This window comes from Homarus americanus, unplaced genomic scaffold (assembly GCF_018991925.1).
Source record: "Homarus americanus isolate GMGI-L3 unplaced genomic scaffold, GMGI_Hamer_2.0 scaffold36734, whole genome shotgun sequence".
NCBI classification, from domain to species: domain Eukaryota; kingdom Metazoa; phylum Arthropoda; class Malacostraca; order Decapoda; family Nephropidae; genus Homarus; species Homarus americanus.
Genome location: NW_024733126.1, coordinates 4,506,746 through 4,529,023, shown reverse-complemented (window position 1 = coordinate 4,529,023; position 22,278 = coordinate 4,506,746). Strand labels below are relative to the sequence as shown.

The following is a 22,278-nucleotide window of genomic DNA, read 5'->3' as shown; positions in this document are numbered from 1 at the left end:
TAATTACAGTTTTAAGGGTTCTTTTTGACAGACCCTAATTGCATTCAACAGTGTCTTTGTTAGACGCGAGTTTGGCAAGGGCATCAACTCTGTCATGTTCTTTGAGGCCTATGTGAGAGGGGATCCACAACAGTTTAATCTTGGCACCCCGGTCAACAAGGTATGCATATTTGTGTTTGACTTCAGAGACAAGCGCGTGACAACTTGAGTTGAGGGTGTCAAGGGCAATTAGTGAGGATAGAGAGTCAGTGATGATGAGACTGTCAGTGACAGTGGTTTCAAAGAATTTAATAGCTGTGGGTATGGCAGCGAATTCAGTTTGTAGAGTGGATGCCCAGTTGTTAATTCTAAGTCCTTTCTCAATTGCATTACCATCAGGTTGAGTCACAACAATAACACTTCCAGCCCTCCCACAGGCGGTGTTAAGAGATCCATCAGTGTAGATGGTCTGTGTGATATTATCATCAGTTTGTAGAGTGTGTACTGTATGTGTTCACGAGCTCTCATTTTGGCAGTTTAGAAGCTCCAAAAAAGTTGTTGGTAGCGAAAGGCGTTGCGGGGAAGATGACAGAAGAAGGAGCAGGAGGTTAGGAAGGGAACTGTAGTGGGAGAGATAGAGCCGTGGCTTTACACGACTGCGTTTATTTGGTTAGCGCATAGTGCACGTATTTGGTTTTTGTCTGTGTTGGGTGTTTGATCCTCGGGTCACCACTCCTCCGGATTGTGTTAGTTCCAAGTTTAGAAGCTCCAACAACTTTCCCTGAATAAGAATTCGCAACTTTTCGATTTACAACAGGTACCTACTTACTGCTAGGTACCAAGGAGGCTCGGAAGTTTACACGATCAGTTACCACGTATGGTGGTCGCGCACGCCTCGGATCAGTGGCGAAGCATGGGGTCGGAACAGGGTACACTGCTTTAGTGGACGGCGTGTTTACACGGAACTAGCACACCGTCGTTACCGGTCAGTGTGTGGCAGACTGCTGGGCAAGAGGTTCATGGCTCCCTGACAGACGAGTCGGGGACGGACGGCCGCACTGTTGTGTGTTTTCGCAGCTAGAATGATACTGAAGAAAAAACAAGAAAACGGACTGTGTGAGTGAAACACTGGTTCAGGAACAAGTCGTGTGGTAATTATAACCAAATCTTTACTGAAATGCAGCGTGAGGACACACAGGACGTGCAACGATACATTTGCATGACCCCTGAAATGTACAACACACTCTTGGTTAAAGTACGTCCACATATTTCCAGGGCGGATACAAATATGAGGGACTCTACAGTATAAGTGGCAGGGACCCACGTAGGTGGCCACGCAACTAATAGGCTCCCACACATAACTGCACAGGAAGGGTTGGTGGTTCAGTGTTGCCGTCTACATGATCACTGCCCGAGTACGGCTTCGTTATCATGCTTCGAAAACATGCTCCGAGACTGATCATGTCATCGAGCCCCAACAGTTGCGCGGCCATCTACGTGGGTCCCTGCCACACCACACAGACGCGCAAGTTAAAAGCAACGATGAACGTTGTGCCGTCGCCTACACTTCCTAAGGAGTTAAGGCCACCATTTGAGTGGATAAAGACAGTCTACCACACACTGACCGGCGACGACGGTGTGGCAGTTCCGTGTAAACACACAGTCCACTAAACAGTGGTCAGTACCCTGCTCCGACCCCATGCTTCGCCACTGATCCGAAGCGTGCTCAACCACCATACATGGTAACTGATCGTTTAAACGAGCTCTAACATACAATAGTCTGGGTTTGAAGAGTAATTTTAAGTATTAATGGGTCGTGTCTTTGGTAGAACGATTATCCCTATTTAGCATGACTATACAAACTTGATCCTGTTATGATGCAAGGCTGATGCTGATCAAATTTTCAGTATTCAGAATTTTGCAAGATACACCGTTCCTTTGACAGGATGTTATTCCACCGAGCTAATGTTTGTTCCACCAGTCTGCTTGGATGATTGTCCACCAAGAGTTGGTTTCATTATCAGCAGGCACACCCCATAGAGGCACTCATTCACTGGGTAAAATGGAATGCGTACAAGAGGGTATTGCGGTACTGCACTCCTGACAGTAATCAAACAGACAAACAGGTACTGGGAAACACCAGCACGTTGCCTCACCATCATGTTCGCGACAAAATTCGCAAACCTAAACAAATTAAACGGACAAGACGGACATATTACACTCACATACACCGGTAGAAATTTTTATGTACTTCAAATGTATATTTTTAGACTTTGTTGTTTGAACTATTGAGTTAATCTATATGACAAACAAGTGACAGGGGAGTGACTGTATGTGTGGAAGAAGGAATAGTTGTTGGACGCAGTACTGCACATGTATGCTCATAAAGAGAGTCGTGCCTGCTGGGTAAGGGTGTACAGTAGGAGGAAATTACATTACTAAATGTAAAATACCACCGTCCCTGTCCCCACTCTCCTTGTCCCCACTCTCCATGTTCCCACCCTCCGTGTCCCCGCTCTCCATGTCCCCAGCCACCGTGTCCCAGGTCTCCGTGTTCCCGCTCTCGGTGTCCCCCACCCCCTGTGCCCCCACCCTCTGTGTCCCCACCCTCTGTGTTCCCACCCTCCGTGTTCCCACCCTCCGTGTCACCACTCTGTGTCCCCACAACCCAGCCCCTCCGTGTCCCCTCTCCATGTCCACCCACCCTCCGTGTCACCACTCTCCCGTGTCCCCACCTCACTCTCCGTGCCCCTACCTCCTCCCCACTCTCCATGTCCTCACCCTCTGTCTCCACCCTGTGTTCCCCTCCGTGTCACCACTCTCTGTGTCCCCCAACCTGTGCCCCCACCCCCTACCCTCCTGTCCCCACTCTCCAACCTCCGTGTCCACCTCCGTGTCACCACTCTCGTGTCCCCAACCTGTGCCCCCACTCCCGTGCCCCACCCTCCGTGTCCCCCACTCTCCATCTCCTCACCCTCTGTCTCCACCCTCCGTGTTCCCCACCTCCGTGTCACCACTCTCCGTGTCCCCACACCTGCCCCACTCTCCGTGCCCTCCGTGTCCCCTCCATCTCCCTCACCTCTGTCCCCACCCTACGTGTCCCTGCTCTCTGTGTCTTCACCTCCGTGTCCCCACCCCTGTGTCCCCACCCTGTGCCCCGTGTCCCAACCCTCCGTGTCACCTCTGTGTCCCTGTTCTCCTGTTCCCACCTCCATGTCACCACCCTAAGTGTCACCACCCTCCGTGTCCCCACCGTCCGTGTCACCACTCTCCGTGTCCCTGTTTTGAGTCCCCACCATCTGTGTCCCCCACCTCCGTATCCCCTCCCTCTGTCCCTTCTCTCTATATCCCCACTGTAACCCCACCCCTCGTGTCCCCATGCTCCGTGTCACCACTTTCCTATCCATTTTCTATGGTTTCCCCACCCTCTGTGCCCCCACCCACCGTGTCCCCACCACCCACCGTCCACCACACCCCCGTGTCCCCAACCGCTGTGTCCCCACCATCCGTGTCACCACTCTCCGTATCCTCACTCTCTGTGTAACCCCGTGACCCCATCCTCCGTGTCAACGCCCCGCCGTGTCCCAACCCTCCGAGTCTCCGCACTCCGTGTACTCCACCCCTGTGTCTCCACCCTCTGTGTCCCCACCCCCTGTCCCCACCCTCCGTGTCACTATTCTCCATATCCATGTTCTCCGTGTTCCCACCCACTGTGTCCCCATCCTCCGTGTCACCACCCCCGTGTCCACAGCCTCCGTGTCACCACTCTCCATGTCTCCTGTTCTCCGAATTCCCACCCTCTGTGTCCCCCACCGCACGTGTTCCCACGCTCTGTGTCACCACCCTCCGTGTCCCCACCTTCTGTGTCCCGACCTGTCCTCACCAACCTCCATGTCACCAGCCTCCGTGTCCCCACCACCGTGTCCCCACTGTGTCCCCACGCCGTGCCCCACCCTCTGTGCCCCCCCCCCCCATCCTCCGTATCAACGTCCCGTGTCCCAACCCTCCGTGTCCCCTCCGTGTACCCACCCTGTGTCTCCACCCTCTGTGTCCCCAACCCTCCATCCCCACTCTCTGTGTCCCCACCCCCTGTGTCCCCACCCTCCGTGTCACCACTCTCCGTGTCCCTGTTCTCCGTGTCCCCACCCCCCCGTGTCCCCATCCTCCATATCAACGCCCTGCCGTGTCCCAACCCTCCGTGTCCCGCACTCCGTGTACCCCACCCCACTGTGTCCACACCTCTGTGTCCCCACCCCCGTGTCCCCACTCTCTGTGTCCCCACTGCAACCCCACCCCCCGTGTCCCCACTCGCCGTGTCACCACTCTCCGTGTCCCTGTTGTCCGTCCCCCACCCTGTGTGTCCCCACCTTCCGTGTCCCAACCCTCCGTGGTCCCGACTCCGTGCCCCACCCGCTGTGTCCACACCCTCTGTGTCCCCACCCCCGTGTCCCCACTCGCCGTGTCACCACTCTCCGTGTCGTGTTGTCCCCCCTCCGTGTCCCCACCTCCGTGTCCCCGTGTGTATCCCGCCACCGTGTCCCCACCCTCTGTGTCCCCCCTCGTGTCCCCAACCTCTCTGTCATCGCCCCTTCGTGTCCCACCCTCTGTGTCCCCACCCCCCCATCCCCCACCCTCTGTGTCCCCCCCGTGTCCCCAACCTCTGTCATCCCCTTGTGTCCCCCCACCTCTGTGTCCCCACCTCCCGTGTCCCCACCCCCGTGTCCCACACCCACTCCGTGTCCCCATGTCCCTCCGTGTCCATACCCTTCGTGTCACCATCCTCCGTGTCACCACTCTCTGTGTCCCTGATCTCCCTGTCCCCACCTTTGTGTCACCACCCTCCGTGTCACCACCCGTGTCCCCACCCCTCGTGTCCCCCACCCTCTGTGTCCCCACGCCCCGTGTCCCCACCCTCCGTGTTACCACCCCCAGAGTCCTCACCCCCCCGTGTCCCCTCTCTGTGTCCCCACCCCCGTGTCCCTCACTCCGCATCCCCACCCTCTGTGTCCTCACGCCCCGTGTCCCCACCCTCCATGTCTGCACCCTCCGTGTCACCATCCTCCGTGTCACCACCTCCCGTGTCCCCAATCCATGTCCGCACTCTCCGTGTCACCACCGTACGTGTCACCACCCTCCTTGTCACCACCCCCCCACCCTTCGTGTCCCCATCCTCCGTGTCACCACCCACCGTGTCCGCACCTTCTGTGTCCCAACCCCCTGTGTCACCACCCTCCGTGTCACCACCCTCGTGTCCCCACCCCCATGTCCCCACCCTCTGTGTCCCTAACCCTGTGTCCCCTCTCTGCATTTCCACCCTGTGTCCCCACCCCTGTCCCCACCCTCCGTGTCACCATCCCCTGTGTCCCTACCCTCCGTGTCCGCCCCCGTGTCCCCACCCTCTGTGTCCCCCACCCTTCAGTATCCCTACGCTCTGTGTCCCTAACCCCCGTGTCCCCACCCTCCATGTCACCACTCTCCGAGTCACCACCTCCGTATCCCCACCGTCTGTGTCTCCAACCCCTGTGCCCCCACCCTCCGTGTCACCACTCTCTGTGTCCCTGTTCTCCCTGCCCCACCCTCCGTGTCCCCACCATTCGTGTCACCATCCTCAGTTCCCCCACCCTCCGTGTCACCACTCTCTGTGTCCCTGTTCTCCTGCCTCCTGCCCCCACCCTCCATGTCCCCACCCTTCGTGTCCCCATCACCACTTCCCCTGTTCTCCCTGCCCCACCCTCCGTGTCCCCACCCTTCGTGTCACCCTCCGTTTCCCCACCCTCCGTGTCACCACTCTCTGTGTCCATGTTCTCCCTGTCCCCACCCTTCGTGTCCCCACCTCCGTGTCACCACTCTCTGTGTCCCTGTTCTCCCTGCCCCCACCCTCCGTGACCCCACCCTTCGTGTCACCATCCTCCGTTTCCCCACCCTCCGTGTCACCACTCTCTGTGTCCATGTTCTCCCTGTCCCCACCCTTCGTGTCCCCACCCTCCGTGTCCCCGGGCTTCTGGAGGCAGACAGGTGGAAACACAGGTGGGAGGGATCGTGTTAATCCAGTGACAGCCGCCGGGCCAACCTCCCCACTACTGTCAACATTTTGAAGGAGAAAGGATATATATCATATAAGTATGTAGAAACACACACAAACACACACACAAACACACACACACACACACACACACACACACACACACACACACACACACACACACACACACACACACACACACACACACACAAATATACACACTGCCAGATTAATAAAATCCCGCCAGCGGGTGGGTCCACACCTCGTTGAGACTCGCACCTCCCTATCATATTTTAGTTACCTATCTTCAAAATTATGGAAATCCATAAGGAACAGACACAAGGACACAGATAGAATGCTTTATATTTATGTAAAGAGGTTACTGGTCACTATGGCGTCGCCAACAACAAAAGCAAGTTGTACACACTAACAGTCAATGAAAATAACAGTAACACATAACTTGTATAAATTTAAGTACAGCTTATTACACCTTTGAAACGTATCCTAATCAAATTTACGTTTATTTTTTATTGTTTATATACTGAAGGTGTGGTGAAACAAGGACTAGGCCACAGTTAGCCGCCCATGGGCAACACCACCTCTCTTGCACAAAGATAGTAATCGGTCAGGAAAGGCGAGTATTTGCCGAATTCAACAAAGCCTAAGTTAAATTAAAATATATTTCTATATTTCTCATCTCATAATTCACGATATATATATAAATAAATATATATATATATATAAATATATAAATATAAATATATATAAATATAAATATATATATATATATATATATATATATATATATATATATATATATATATATATATATATATATATATATATATATATATATTATATAGTAAATTTTATCATATATGCTCGATTCCAGTACACAAAGTGAGGATGTGACCAATCTTCTAGCTTCTATACATTGGAGGAACAGTATTACTGATGCCCGTAGAAGCTGGACTGTGCTTAAACTATTATACAGTTTATCATCTGACACACGCACTACAGTCCCTCATATGTATAAATCTCCCCTTGCTCTACATGTATTGTTCCCCTTCCAACGTACATACAGTATACCGTTCCGCTTTTCATTCCCTGGCACACATAAACCAGCTCATACACACATACACAGACTCACCGTACACACAAAGCCTGCCCTCCCATCCTCTGATACACAAACTACACACTGCAGTCCTAAAAACCGATTTCACACACATAAACTAAATACTACTCTCATATAATCCTCTACCACATAAAAAGAGCCTCCGCTCCCTTCTACTGTCACATATTAACTAGAATTTCTACGACTATATTTCCCTCTGAAACAAACATCTCTCTCTCTCTCGCACACTACTACTACTTCTACTAACTGCTGCTGCTGCTGCTGCTGCTGCTGCTGCTGCTGCTGCTGCTGCTCTTCTCTCTGTCACACTACTACTACTATTACGACTACTAATACTACTGTTGCTGCTGCTGCTCTTCTCTCTCTCTCGCGCACTATCTACTACTATTAGTATTACGACCATTCGCCACACCTTCGCCGCCATTTTGACTACTACTGCTGCTGCTGCTGCTGCTACTGCTGTTGAATCTCTCTCTCTCTCTCTCTCTCTCTCTCTCTCTCTCTCTCTCTCTCTCTCTCTCTCTCTCTCTCTCTCTCTCTCTCTCTCTCTCTCGCATACTACTACTACTATTACTATTTTTTTAATCTTTGCCTCCAGCCTCCCCAATAGCCACACCTTCGCCGCCTTTTTGTTACCTTAATACATAAGTAACCATCCTAGCTGTGTTGAGTTAGTTGAGCCGCAGATCTATGCGGCATTCAGTGACTGTTGCCTCATAGTCAATATCTGCAACTGTTGTCGGCTTTGGGGCCGATGCTCTCGTTCCCCTGAGGCAGAGCAAAGCAAACCTAATGAGAGAGAAGGACAGTCGACATCTCAACCAGGTTGTAACATAACATCTGGGCTGCTGCTTCTGTTCGGATAGCACCTCCGTGAATCTGGCGTAGAAGCATCTTGGACTTGGTCCCATCCCACCAGAGGTTGTGAACACCAGAGGAGTGAAGCTGCCTTGATCAACGTTCTGAATTCTTTCCCAATATGCCCTTATCTTGTCGTTCTCGTTCCTCCTGCGTGCAGCATCAAGACCTAAGTTACGGTGACATGCGACCATGGGATAAAAAATCTTGATGTCGAAGAAAGCTCGCTGTCTCCGTGTCCAGAATCCTCGAGCACTGACGTCCACACGGGCTTCGTTAGATGTGTTTGAAGTCTTGTGTTGGAAGATCTCACCATCCAATGGAAGGAGGGTCGATTCTACCATGACATCCCGGCAGATTTCCTTCAACAAATTTGCTGTGAATTAGAGAATCGGTCAAGCTGTGTGGTCTGCAGGGGTGGACTTGGGCTCGGATTACAAGACGTGGCACTGAGGGAAATCACAGTCACAGAGTCACAGATTCACCAGTAAATTGACAAATATATTTACTTAGGTGGGATCACAGATAGATATTGTACTGGTCACGTCACTCACTCGTCACTCACGAATCAGTTTTTCTAGAAATGAGGCTGGCTACTCCTGATATGACCCTGTTTTTCGACGAAAAACACGGAGCTCCCACACACACACGTCGCACGCACCCACGCCATTCCTCAGTTGACTGTATGATGGTATCTCCTCTTAGAGCCTTGAAGCTTGGTATATATAGAGGTCTGATTGGTTCATATAGGAGTTTTCAACAAACATTGCAAAGCTTGAACACTTGATCTTGATGTTGTTTTGTGTAGCCTTGCGGTTGATTTTGTTGAATGCGTTTGAAGCGTCAATCAGGGGTACTGCCTCACAATCACGCTGCTCAAATATCTTTCTCATTGCGTGAATGGCAGTCCCCCATCCCCCAACCTGGTGGCCAGCACATACTTGCAGGTTCCCTGGAGCAGCCCTGACATCATTATTTACCACCTCCATTAAGCATTTTCCTATGATCTGTCTCAGCACTTCCTTCACCCGTAAAGGACTACATCCAGAACTTTTATCTAGGGGTGTGAGGAGGCAGGCAGTCAGGGCATGAAAGTGATGGAAGCAAGAGATAGCAAGCATTTTTTGCAAGGGCGGCGGTAGCAATGCACTTGATGTGTCACCAGACTTGTTAGTGTTGAGGATGACTCTCCAACCGTCTGCATCCAAGCCTGAAGGGACTACTACTACTACTACTACTATGTGGTCTCCAGCCTCCCTCAATAGCCATACCTTTGCTGCCATTTTATTATCTTAAAATTTAATATCCCAATACAAAAGTAGCTACCCTAGCTGAGTTGAATTAGTTGAGCGGCAGATCTATGCGGCATTCAATGACTGTCGCCTCAGAGTCAATATCTGGACCGTTGTCGGCTTTGGGGCAGAAGATCTCGTTCCCCTGAGGCAGAGCAATGCATACCGAAGCAGAGAGAAGGACAGTCGACATCGCAACCAGCCCCTAACATAGCTTCTAGGCTGCTGCTTCCGTTCAGATAACACCTCCGTGAGTCTGGCACAGAAACATCTTTCACTATTGCTACTACTCCTACTACTACTTTTTTTTTTCAACGTGGCCTCCAGCCTCCCCCAATAGGCACACCTTCGCCACCATTTAATTCCCTTAATATTAAATATCCTAATACATAAGTAGCTATCCTATCTGTGTTAAATTAGTTGAGCCGCAGATCTATGTGGCGAGGAAGCGGTCCTGAGTATAATCAGTCATGAGGCGAGTCATCTCCCGAATCATTTCTTTGGTGGCCGCACACTTGGGTGGTTCAAATAAGTAAGCGGGCGACCACTTGACAATTTCTGAATAGGTTTCTTTGACCCATATGTCTGCATTTTCCATCGACATGCCATTCCACTGAGGTGGCTGTCTCTCATTCTCCTCGTGGACATCTGCTACTAAGGGAGCAGCATTTATTAGTACTACATTTTCGGGTTGAGTAGACTCACTGCTATCATTTCGGATATCATCGGGTGGTTGGGTCCCGGCGATATCCACTGTGGCCACCTGTGTCGGCCCCCTGCGACGTGGGTTCCGACACTGGTCTCGCTTCTTGCAATCCACACATGGTCGGTTGTTTCTCGCACAAACACAATTTGTGCAGTTTTGGTTCGGGTTAGCACAGACGCAGCAATGATTGTTACCAGGCATAGTGAACAGCACCTTGCGCGACAGTTAAGTCTGCCTCCGAGCATCTGATTTAGTCCCAGGCACAAGATAATACTGGTTCTTATGAGGGAAGGGCGGAGAGGTGACAGGCTGGACTGCTGTGTCCAGGTAGTAGGGGCATACGTGTGCGCGTGGGTGTGTAGGCTACCCCCACCCCCCAAAGGGCGAGCATCCATACGTCAGAATGATACACTATGGACAAGAATTTGTCACACCAGGCACTTGTTTATATATATACTTGGCACAAATAACCACAATTTATATGGTCTCACTGGTGTAATATCAGTTATATATACTCACTTGGTTCGTCGCGACCCTACATGAAGTGTCCGTTACTATGGTGGGAAGGCGACCGCATGGGAGCACTCTCGGCCCCATAGGGGCGAAAGTCTCGAGACAACCCCTGTCAAAGTAGGCCTATCGACACTGACTTTGGCTCCGAGCCTCACATTATTCCATCTTACCCAGCGCCGCCAGGTGAACACTCGCTTGGTGATCGCCGGTGAACACACGGAATATTTACAATTTATGCCACACCTTCGCCACCATTTAATTCCCTTAATATTAAATATCCTAATACATAAGTAGCTATCCTATCTGTGTTAAATTAGTTGAGCCGCAGATCTATGCGGCATTCAGTGACAGTAGTCTCATAGTCGATATCTGCAACAGTTGCCGGCGTTGGAGCAGAAGCTCTCGTTCCCCTGAGGCAGAGCAAAGCCGACCGAAGGAGAGAGAAAGACAGTCGACATCTCATCCAGACTGTAACATAACTTCTAGGCTGCTGCTTCTGCTTGGAGATGACCTCCGCGAGTCTGGCACAGAAACATCTTGCACTTGGTCCCATCCCACCAGAGGTTGTGAACACTAGAGGAGTGAAGTTGCCTTGATCAACGTTTTGAATTCTCTCCCCATATGCCTTTCTCTTGTCGTTCTCGTTCCTCCTATGTGCAGCATCGAGAGCTAGGTTACGGTGACATGCGGCCATGGGATAAAAAATCTTGATGTCGAAGAAAGCTCGCTGTCTCCGCGTCCAGAATCCTCGAGCACTGACGTCCACACGGGCTTCGTTAGATGTGTTTGAAGTCTTGTGTTGGAAGATCTCACCATCCAATGGAAGGAGGGTCGATTCTACTATGACATCCCGGCAGATTTCCTTCAACAAATTTGCTGTGAGGTCCCTTACCTCATCAAGCCTCATGTATATGAAGCCCCCTTTCTTGCACACCAGGGCGTGATCGCCATCATTGGAAGAGCCACACACGCATTGGGAGGGCAAACCTTCTACTGGCCGACCGTACCTTAGAGCAATGGCATCTGTAAATTCTTGTTTATTAAGACTGAAACCATTTGCCCTTATCGGTAACATAGTTAACCAGTTCGAGGCGCCCACCTCCTGCGCTATAGCTACTTTTTTTTTCAAAATTCCTGGTACCTGCAGCAACAGTTGCTGCAACTTATCATTTTGGCAGTGCTGTCGATCTGTCAAAATGGGCCTACGAATCTTATTTACTTCACTGGTATCCACTTCCCCTGTTGCATTCTGGGCTATTATGTGGTCCGTGAGGGCTGCCGTGAGCTTAAGTGAATTTTGATGTTCAGTGGCAGCAATCTCCTCTGGATTTGTTAGTCAAATTTTTCCCAGTCTTGATGGAAGTGCAAGAAGTGCTCTTTCTGCTGGGGTTAAGTCAGGGTGTTTCACTAATTTAGGAATGAAATTGACACTGATAACTTCTTCCAGAGGGTGGAGGAGGGGTCCGATATCAGGGATAGTACGCATCAGGTAGTTCCAACGATGCTTGACTCCATGGGTGAATGCAGCAAAGGCCACATGTGGCTCTGTGTTAGCAATCTCAGACAGAGCTTGGATTTCTCTAACCCACTCATTCACCTTTCCTGCTACGTACTTGGTCTTGAAGTCCGCGGTGCCAATTACTGTGCCTAGATGTCTTTGGCCGTCCTTAGTTATTTTGACCTCACTTCCGCCAAAAACCTCCAATGCCTGTTCGTAATGTTCTGGCTTCACGATGAGGAAGGACTTGGTGGCGTTTGGGTGGTACCCTATTTGTGGACCTCGCGATGTTACCAAGTCCCACCACTTTTTGATGCCCTCCACTTTTCCTGCTCCTGTAAGGTCATCAGCATATGCCACTTGTTTGACCCCAGTTGTTTCAAATTCTATTTTTCGTTGGAGCACTGATAGGCCAATTGCATACATTGCCATTGCAACAGGGTCCCCCTGTGTTGTTCCCTCGGTTGACTGTAAGATGGTATCACCTCTTAGAGCCTTGTTGTTTACTATATAGTGGTCTGATGGATTTCTATACGAATTTTCAACATACATTGTAAAGCTTGGACATTTGATCTTGATGTTGTGCAGTGCAGCCTTGCGGTTAAGTATGTTGAATGCATTTGAAGCATCCACCAGGAGAACGGCCTCACAATCACGCTGCTCAAATATCAATCTCATGGCGTGAATGGCGGCCTCTCCGCCAGCCTGGTGGCCAGCACACACTTGTAGGTTCCCTGCTGCTGCCCTGACATCATCCTTTACCACCTCCATTATGCACTTTCCGATGATCCGCCTCAGCACTTCCCCCACCCCTATAGGTCTACATACTGGTTTCTTTTCCAGAGGAATAAGGCGGCAGGCCGTCAGGGCCTGGAGGTGATGGCAGCAGGAGGATGCAAGCTTTCTTGCAAGGGCGGCAATGGCAGTGCAGAGATCACTTGCTACAGGGCCAAACTTGTTTGTGCTGAGGATGACTCTCCAACCGTTTGCATCCAGACCTGAAGGGCCAGCTCCTCCTCGAGTCTTCAGTGCCTTTTTCCACACCATCTCTCCTATTATTTTCTCGAACAGGACAGCGTTTGGTGGGGTATAGACACCCTCGAACCTGATGCCTTCTTCGTCACTTGCAGGGGGATGTTTCTCTTTCAGTAGTTTTAATGTCTCTCTGTTTATTGGCATCACCCCACCAGAGGATTCCTCTGTGAGAGATCTTACCGCCAGAGACACTTTTCCCACGCGCATTGTATTTCAAAATTTTCTTGCCACGTCATCGGTGTTTTGCTTTCCGTCACCCGTAATTTTTAGTCTCTCCTGCAGTGTTCTTGCTTCACATAGGAGATCACCAAGGGCCCAAGTCTGCCACATTGCCAATCTTCTCTTCATTGCTGCCACATTTTCTTTGTGCTTAGTCTTTGTGTGTGTCCTCTGACAAAATAGATGTGATATTATTGCCAGTATTTGAAGAGCTAAAGGGGCGAGGAAGCGGTCCTGAGTATAATCAGTCATGAGGCGAGTCATCTCCCGAATCATTTCTTTGGTGGCCGCACACTTGGGTGGTTCAAATAAGTAAGCGGGCGACCACTTGACAATTTCTGAATAGGTTTCTTTGACCCATATGTCTGCATTTTCCATCGACATGCCATTCCACTGAGGTGGCTGTCTCTCATTCTCCTCGTGGACATCTGCTACTAAGGGAGCAGCATTTATTAGTACTACATTTTCGGGTTGAGTAGACTCACTGCTATCATTTCGGATATCATCGGGTGGTTGGGTCCCGGCGATATCCACTGTGGCCACCTGTGTCGGCCCCCTGCGACGTGGGTTCCGACACTGGTCTCGCTTCTTGCAATCCACACATGGTCGGTTGTTTCTCGCACAAACACAATTTGTGCAGTTTTGGTTCGGGTTAGCACAGACGCAGCAATGATTGTTACCAGGCATAGTGAACAGCACCTTGCGCGACAGTTAAGTCCGCCTCCGAGCATCTGATTTAGTCCCAGGCACAAGATAATACTGGTTCTTATGAGGGAAGGGCGGAGAGGTGACAGGCTGGACTGCTGTGTCCAGGTAGTAGGGGCATACGTGTGCGCGTGGGTGTGTAGGCTACCCCCACCCCCCAAAGGGCGAGCATCCATACGTCAGAATGATACACTATGGACAAGAATTTGTCACACCAGGCACTTGTTTATATATATACTTGGCACAAATAACCACAATTTATATGGTCTCACTGGTGTAATATCAGTTATATATACTCACTTGGTTCGTCGCGACCCTACATGAAGTGTCCGTTACTATGGTGGGAAGGCGACCGCATGGGAGCACTCTCGGCCCCATAGGGGCGAAAGTCTCGAGACAACCCCTGTCAAAGTAGGCCTATCGACACTGACTTTGGCTCCGAGCCTCACATTATTCCATCTTACCCAGCGCCGCCAGGTGAACACTCGCTTGGTGATCGCCGGTGAACACACGGAATATTTACAATTTATGCCACACCTTCGCCACCATTTAATTCCCTTAATATTAAATATCCTAATACATAAGTAGCTATCCTATCTGTGTTAAATTAGTTGAGCCGCAGATCTATGCGGCATTCAGTGACAGTAGTCTCATAGTCGATATCTGCAACAGTTGCCGGCGTTGGAGCAGAAGCTCTCGTTCCCCTGAGGCAGAGCAAAGCCGACCGAAGGAGAGAGAAAGACAGTCGACATCTCATCCAGACTGTAACATAACTTCTAGGCTGCTGCTTCTGCTTGGAGATGACCTCTGCGAGTCTGGCACAGAAACATCTTGCACTTGGTCCCATCCCACCAGAGGTTGTGAACACTAGAGGAGTGAAGTTGCCTTGATCAACGTTTTGAATTCTCTCCCCATATGCCCTTCTCTTGTCGTTCTCGTTCCTCCTATGTGCTGCATCGAGAGCTAGGTTACGGTGACATGCGGCCATGGGATAAAAAATCCTGATGTTGAAGAAAGCTCGCTGTCCCCGCGTCCAGAATCCTCGAGCACTGACGTCCACACGGGCTTCGCTAGATGTGTTTGAAGTCCTGTGTTGGAAGATCTCACCATCCAATGGAAGGAGGGTCGGTTATACCATGACATCCCGGCAGATTTCCTTCAACATATATGCTGAGGTCCCTTACCTCGTCATGCCTCATGCATATGAAGCTCCCTTTCTTGCACACCATGGCGTGATCGCCATCATTGGAAGAGCCACACACGCATTGGGAGGGCAAACCTTCTACTGGCCGACCGTACCTTAGAGCAATGGCATCTGTAAATTCTTGTTTATTAAGACTGAAACCATTTGCCCTTATCGGTAACGTAGTTAACCAGTTCCAGGCACCCACCTCCTGCGCTATAGCAACTTTTTTTTTCAAATTTTCTGGTACCTGCAGCAACAGCTGCTGTAACTTATCATTTTGGCAGTGCTGTCGATCTGTCGTAATGGACCTACGAATCTTATTTACTTCACTGGTGTCCACTTCCCCTGTTGCATTCTGGGCTATTATGTGGTCCGTGAGGGCTGCCGTGAGGTTAAGTGAATTTTGATGTTCAGTGGCAGCAATCTCCTCTGGATTTGTTAGTCCCATCCCTCCCAGTCTTGATGGAAGTGCAAGAAGTGCTCTTTCTGCTAGGTTAAGTCAGGGTGTTTCACTAATTTAGGAATGAAATTGACACTGATAACTTCTTCCAGAGGGTGGAGGAGGGGTCCGATATCAGGGATAGTACGCATCAGGTAGTTCCATCGATGCTTGTCTCCATGGGTGAATGCAGCAAAGGCTGCATGTGGCTCTGTGTTAGCAATCTCAGACAGAGCTTGGATTTTACATACCCACTCATTCACCTTTCCCGCTACGTATTCGGTTTTGAAGTCCGCGGTGCCAATTACTGCGCCTAGATGTCTTTGGCCGTCCTTAGTTATTTTGACCTCACTTCCGCCAAAAACCTCCATTGCCCGTTCATAATGTTCTGGCTTCACGATGAGGAAGGACTTGGTGGCGTTTGGGTGGTACCCTATTTGTGGACCTCGCGATGTTACCAAGTCCCACCACTTTTTGATGCCCTCCACTTTTCCTGCTCCTGTAAGGTCATCAGCATATGCCACTTGTTTGACCCCAGTTGTTTCAAATTTATTTCTTTTTGGAGCACTGATAGGCCAATTGCATACATTGCCATTGGAACAGGGTCTCCCTGTGTTGTTCCCTCGGTTGACTGTAAGATGGTATCACCTCTTAGAGCCTTGTTGTTTACTATATAGAGGTCTGATGGATTCCTATACGAATTTTCAACATACATTGCAAAGCTTGGACACTTGATCTTGATGTTGTGCAGTGCAGCCTTGCGGTTAAGTATGTTGAATGCATTTGAAGCATCCACCAGGAGAACGGCCTCACAATCACGCTGCTCAAATATCAATCTCATGGCGTGGATGGCGGCCTCCCCACCAGCGTGGTGGTCAGCACACACTTGCAGGTTCCCTGCTGCTGCCCTGACATCATCCTTTACCACCTCCATTATGCATTTTCCGATGATCCGCCTCAGCACTTCCCCCACCCCCATAGGCCTACATCCTGGTTTCTTTTCCAGAGGAATAAGGCGGCAGGCCGTCAGGGCCTGGAGGTGATGGCAGCAAGAGGATGCAAGCTTTCTTGCAAAGGCAGCAATGGCAGTGCAGAGATCGCTTGCTGTACTACTACTACTACTCCTACTAATCTAGTACTTTGCTGTCACTCGCAATCGAGAATGATGATTATTCAGCTATGATACAATGATATGAGGTATTAAGAATGTCACCTTCGTTGCTGAGTTCTGAGGTGACTCGAGAGGCCGATACCGGACCGGCAGGGTCGTCCACAGAAGCTGTACGTGTGGCGGGCTACAACTAGTGCGGAAGGGGCGGCGGGAGCGTCTTTCCGGCGCTGGCGCTTGTCTGCCTCGGTATTTAGTTGAGCTAATTCGAAATTATAGACACCAGGTTTATCTTCAGACTATCCTTATACCTTTTCCGTTGTCAGCCAGCGTTACATTTACCATTCGTTAGGTGACTGTAAAGTAGCTGCCTTGGCAGTCTACAGTCGTCCATGTGGGTAATATGGCCAGTCCAACGTAATTGTTCATGGATAATGGTAACCTCGATGCTCCTACATTTGGTGTCAGTGAGAATACCGGCATTTGTTCTCTTGTCTTCCCAGCGAACTCGGAGAATAGAATAGACTGTACATGTGAAATATTTGAAGTGCCTTGAGGTGCCTCCTGTATGTGACCCATGTCTCTCTGCCATACAGCAGGGTGGGAGGACCACTGTGTTGATATACATGTAACTTTGTAGTTAACTTTAGCTCCCTGCAACTGAAGATATGGGTACGGAGTCTGCCAAAGGCTTGGGATTCACATCTTATCCGATGTTGAACTTCTTCACCAGTGTGCGCAATGGTGGACAGATGGAAACCAAGGAACTGAAAATGGATAACATTGGCAATGGTAGTGCAGTTAACCTAGATAGACGGTGGAAGTGTGGCTGAACCAGGGGCAGGCTGAAAAAGAATCTGAGTCATACGTTTATTCACCTCAAGGCCGAAGTGTACATATGCATCTATGTAGGTGTTCAGGATCTCCTGTAAGTCGCGTTCAGTGTGAGTGACGAGGGTGAGGTCATCTGCATACTAAAGTTTAGTAATGGAAGCGACCAACACCTTTTTTCCTGCCTGGAGTCGTCTTATGTTGAAAAGTCCCTTCATCCGATACTGGATGTCCACCCCGCTGGCTAAATTGGCACTGGCATGGGCAAGGAAGGCAGCCAAGAAAATGGAAAAGAGACTTGGTGCCAGCACACACCCTTGTTTAACCCCCATTTGAGTGCCATTATTCAGGACACTGCACAATGGCGATGAATTTTAGTGGGGAACATAAACGGCTGAGAGTTCCCCAAAGGGCCTCCCTGTTGACCGAGTCGAAGGCGATGGTAAGTTTAATAAAGGCCATGTACAAGTCACGACGCTATTCTCTGTACATTTCCTGTTTCTGGCGGGAAGTAAAGATCATGTCAGTGGTGTCTAGTAATGATCTAAAGCCACATTGAGATTCTGGGTGAAAGTTTTCCGCCTCAGGGAGATGTCTGTTTAGGAGGACTTGGGCGATAATCTAGCCAGCTACGGACAGCAGCGAGATCCCGCGGTAGTTGCTGCAGTCTGACAGATCTCCCTTTGTTCTTATATAAAAAGTGGGTGGAGGCGTCTTTAAGAGCATAGGGAATTTCCCTCTTCTCTCATATATTCTCCAGGAGAGAGTGAAGACGGTTGGTAAGCAGAGGTCCTCCTGCTTTATATATCTCGGTTAGGATTCCATCAGGCCCTGAGGCTTTGTTATTTTTCATGTGTATGATGGTAGTAGCAATCTGATCCAGGGATGGAGGATGGCTGAGGTGGGTCAGCTCTGGGTGTGGAGGGATCTGCTGGGTGGTCAGGACATCCACAGCAGTGCTTTGGTTGAACAGCGAATGGCAGTGCTCTCTTGAGCACTGAAGGATGCCTTCTTCGTCTTTAATTAGGGAGTTACCATCCGATGAGAGGAGGGGGTCCGAGCCATGGGTAATTGGGCCATAAAATGTTTTATTGAAATAAATATATCGGTCATCTCGTGTTGATTTGCAAGTTTTTGCGCGTCACGTGCTTTATTTTTCAACCATTCGTTCTTTAGATTGCAAAGTTCGCGCCGGTTAGTGACAGCTATCAAACAGGGAGGTACTACCGCCAGGGAATATATTGGAAGCATAATTTATTGTCTAATGGTAGACCCTGCTGTCATATGGCATCATAAAAATTTTGACCAAGTCCTAGGTTTCTGAACTGACTTTCTGCCTCATTTACATGTGTAAAGGAGGAAGAAAGTCAGGGTCTAAATTTTTTCTCTTACTTTGAAAATACAACATACATATTCCGTTTCTCACTATTGATCTTCTATTTATTTATTTATTTATGGTCCTTTATTATTATTATTATTTATTATTTATTATTTATTATTTTTATTTTTATTATTTTTATCATCATCATCATCATCATCATCATCATCATCATCATCATCATCATCATCATTATTATTATTATTATTATTATTATTATTATTATTATTATTATTATTATTATTATTATTATAATATTTTCATCCACAGGATCATTGACATGTGCCCTGGTTGGCTAATCCAATTAAAAAAAAGGTACTAGTTATTCCATTGTTTACTATAAGATGTATCAAGTGAAACATGTTTATGGAGCAAATACAAATATGTTGTAACCGCTAGACTAAGATTAGGATAGAAGTACTTCTGGCAGTATATGCCTCAAATAGATGTGAACAAAACTAAATGTAAAATGTGTGGTCAAACGTATGGCCACACATTCGAATTCTATACGTCCTTGACTGTGTGAAAATAGAACCTTTTAGGGGCAGCTCTAAACACAATGTGTGTGAAATGGCACAACACTTTATTTCTAATGGCAAGATAGCTGATATTAACATTGTATCCACATTTTTACATTCAGTAGCTGTATCATTTACCATGCATAGAACCAAACACACAATGAGCTTGAATGCCTCTCACGCAAATATGAATAACAATGTGTGTGTGGCCAGGCACATTGTCTCATACTGATGTACTCATGCAGTTGCGAATAAGTTACCGTCTATGTATAATACAAAAATAAACAAAGTGTATTTGAATTACTCTGCAACCTTTAATGCCTTAATATCCTGACCATTGGGGTTTGTTATACACACCCTTTGTAACCTTTACTCTGTAATCGTTTTGCGCTACCGCTCACAGGATGAGTATGGGCTGCACAATAAACTAGCCGCTGTAAGTGACAAAATAACGAAATTAATACCTACACGCACGCACGCACTCCTATCTACACCCACATCTCCATAATACGTTGTTCCCTACTGGATACGGTGACCAAGGACGACACTCCCTCGTTAGTACAGTACTGTATTACGAAAACTCCCTTTCTTGTAGCTCTGGTTACTTACACGTCAACTCCAAATGGGAAGAGAACTCAAATTCCCTGGTGAAATATGGCTAAGACAAGACGCTTCTCTATTTCCCATATGACAAGAAGGATGAGATGCTGTTGACGGTTCGTGCGTCCTCTGTACATATTAATGAGTCAACTTGATTTCTCGAGTACGTGGGTTTGTCTGTTGAGCAAGACATAAAATAGACAGGTGAAATATTTATACAAGACCTCTAGAGAATGTTTTCGAGGTATTTTTTGTCGTAGCTTCTTTTAAGCTAAGTCGAGGATGCTGAATCCGAGTCTTCTTGTTACCAGCAAATACCTCATGCTAAAACGCCTAAAATAGTAAATTAAGACGTTAAAATAGGCTAAATGTAACAATATATTCACAGCTTTACATTGGCGATCGCATTGAAGAGCAAGATCTGGCTCATTCTGTCTTATCTGAAGATACAGTAAACAAAAACTAGATTGAGGGAACACCACTCACCGCCCACTCCCTCCCCACACAATCACAAATGCGTTTATATTTAAAACATGCTTTGTGTGTGTGTGTGTGTGTGTGTGTGTGTTACGACTGTAAATTTCTATGCTGTATATTTTCTATTCGGTTTGACTTTGAAAGTTAATATTTAGTTTAAATTTCTGCTATTTCAGTTACAGTAGGACTTTGAAAGCTACACAAGATGGTGGAAGAATTTTAGGACTGACGCACGTAGCTACAGTGGTTTCCAATCTATGATCCATTTATCAAGTTTCAAATAATGTGGAGCTTCGTCCAGGAACTGAAAATTGTTTGGAAAGAGTTCAAAAAGCAGCCACCAGCAGAAGAAAATTCCCAGATCTCAAACGTATAGAAACATTTGATCGTCTCGAAAAGGTTTTGGATTCTGTGGATCTGCCCAAATTGTATGGCATAGGAACTACTATGTTCAGTTCACAGTGGAAAAATTAAAAGGTTAAAGGCAAATATGGAAAAGCTATCACAAGCACCATCAACTTCCACTAAAAGTAGAGAGTCTCTAAGTGGCAGAACAGATGAATCCGTACGAGCATGGGGCAGGTTGTTGACTGGAATTTATGCCTCTTTTGCCAAAAGATATAGCCAAAAAAGACCATTTAAGTTGAGCAATAAGACTGAGGACAAGATTTGCTAGTGAAGCTGATCTAATAACTGCTGACGGTAGATACCACCTGCCCTGCCTAGTGACATTCAACCGAACAATTGGCAAAGCTCAGAGGGAAATTAAACATGTGGACATTGCCTTAAGTTGGTTTTGCAAGGAGATGAGATATACATCTGATAAAGGCCATGTTCTCGAAATGCCAGAAGTCTGGAACAGACACTGTGTCCTAGCAGAAGAATCAGGGAGCAAAATTCTAGCCTCAGTATTTATTATTATATATTTAATCCAAAGTTCTCCCAATAAAGGTCAAGTTAGCAGGTCAAAACCTAAACAAGTCAATAAAAATTATGAAAATTTATTAACTTATTCCCACTTCCACATATGTACAGAAAATAAAATAAATAACAATAACAATACGACAAGATCTTTGGAAGTGGCTGAGAAAGAACTGAAGGTCCAACAGGATCACACAAAATCAATATCAAGCAAAACAAATATCAATAGTCAAATGCCAATTCCCAAAACACCAGAGAGAGAGAGGGTATACTACTTAGCTTAAAACAGCTGTGCCTAGACTGACTAGAGTGTACCAGTAGGTCACCGAGGTCACCTCTCTACTGACGTACTATATCCTCATTGGCAGAAACGTAAACCTGATCTAAGTTACCTATTGACATCAGTTCCACTTATCTAACCTATATACAAATCTAATATAATAAAACATAATACAATAAAACATAAAATAATGTAACAGACAAAGTTAATACTTAAATACAAGCTCAGTTGGTGTTTGGGAGTAGTGAATGAAGCTGTCCAAGCCACCCACACACCACCGAAACAAAGAGTTTTAAAGAACATAAACTAATGGCGGACACTCGTAACATCCACTCCTTATCTCAAAAGTTTATGAACAAAAATATAAAACTTTTATACATCACGGTGTAACATCAACATTTGTATTATATAAATATTTACCCAAATGTATATTACCCATATATTCACCAAGTCATTCACCCATGAGTATGAATCAATTGGTGAGTTGACATTTCCTCTGGGGAGCAGGCGAGGTCAAGCTTTGTCAGCGCAGTTCAACAACAACACCTGACGCGTTTCCTTTAAGGCCCGCCTGACAA

The 22,278-nt window shown here is 47.9% G+C and overlaps 1 protein-coding gene across 1 annotated transcript; it reads left to right on the top strand.

The window, feature by feature from the left end:
• Positions 1 to 1,410: 1,410 nt before the first annotated feature.
• LOC121869276 (proline-rich extensin-like protein EPR1) lies at positions 1,411 to 17,528 on the top strand. Its single transcript, XM_042370522.1, has 5 exons — positions 1,411 to 1,615; positions 1,925 to 1,986; positions 2,511 to 3,295; positions 3,731 to 6,006; positions 17,362 to 17,528. The coding sequence occupies exons 1-5, from the start codon at positions 1,411 to 1,413 to the stop codon at positions 17,526 to 17,528; spliced, it is 3,495 nt and encodes a 1,164-aa protein (XP_042226456.1).
• Positions 17,529 to 22,278: the final 4,750 nt, after the last annotated feature.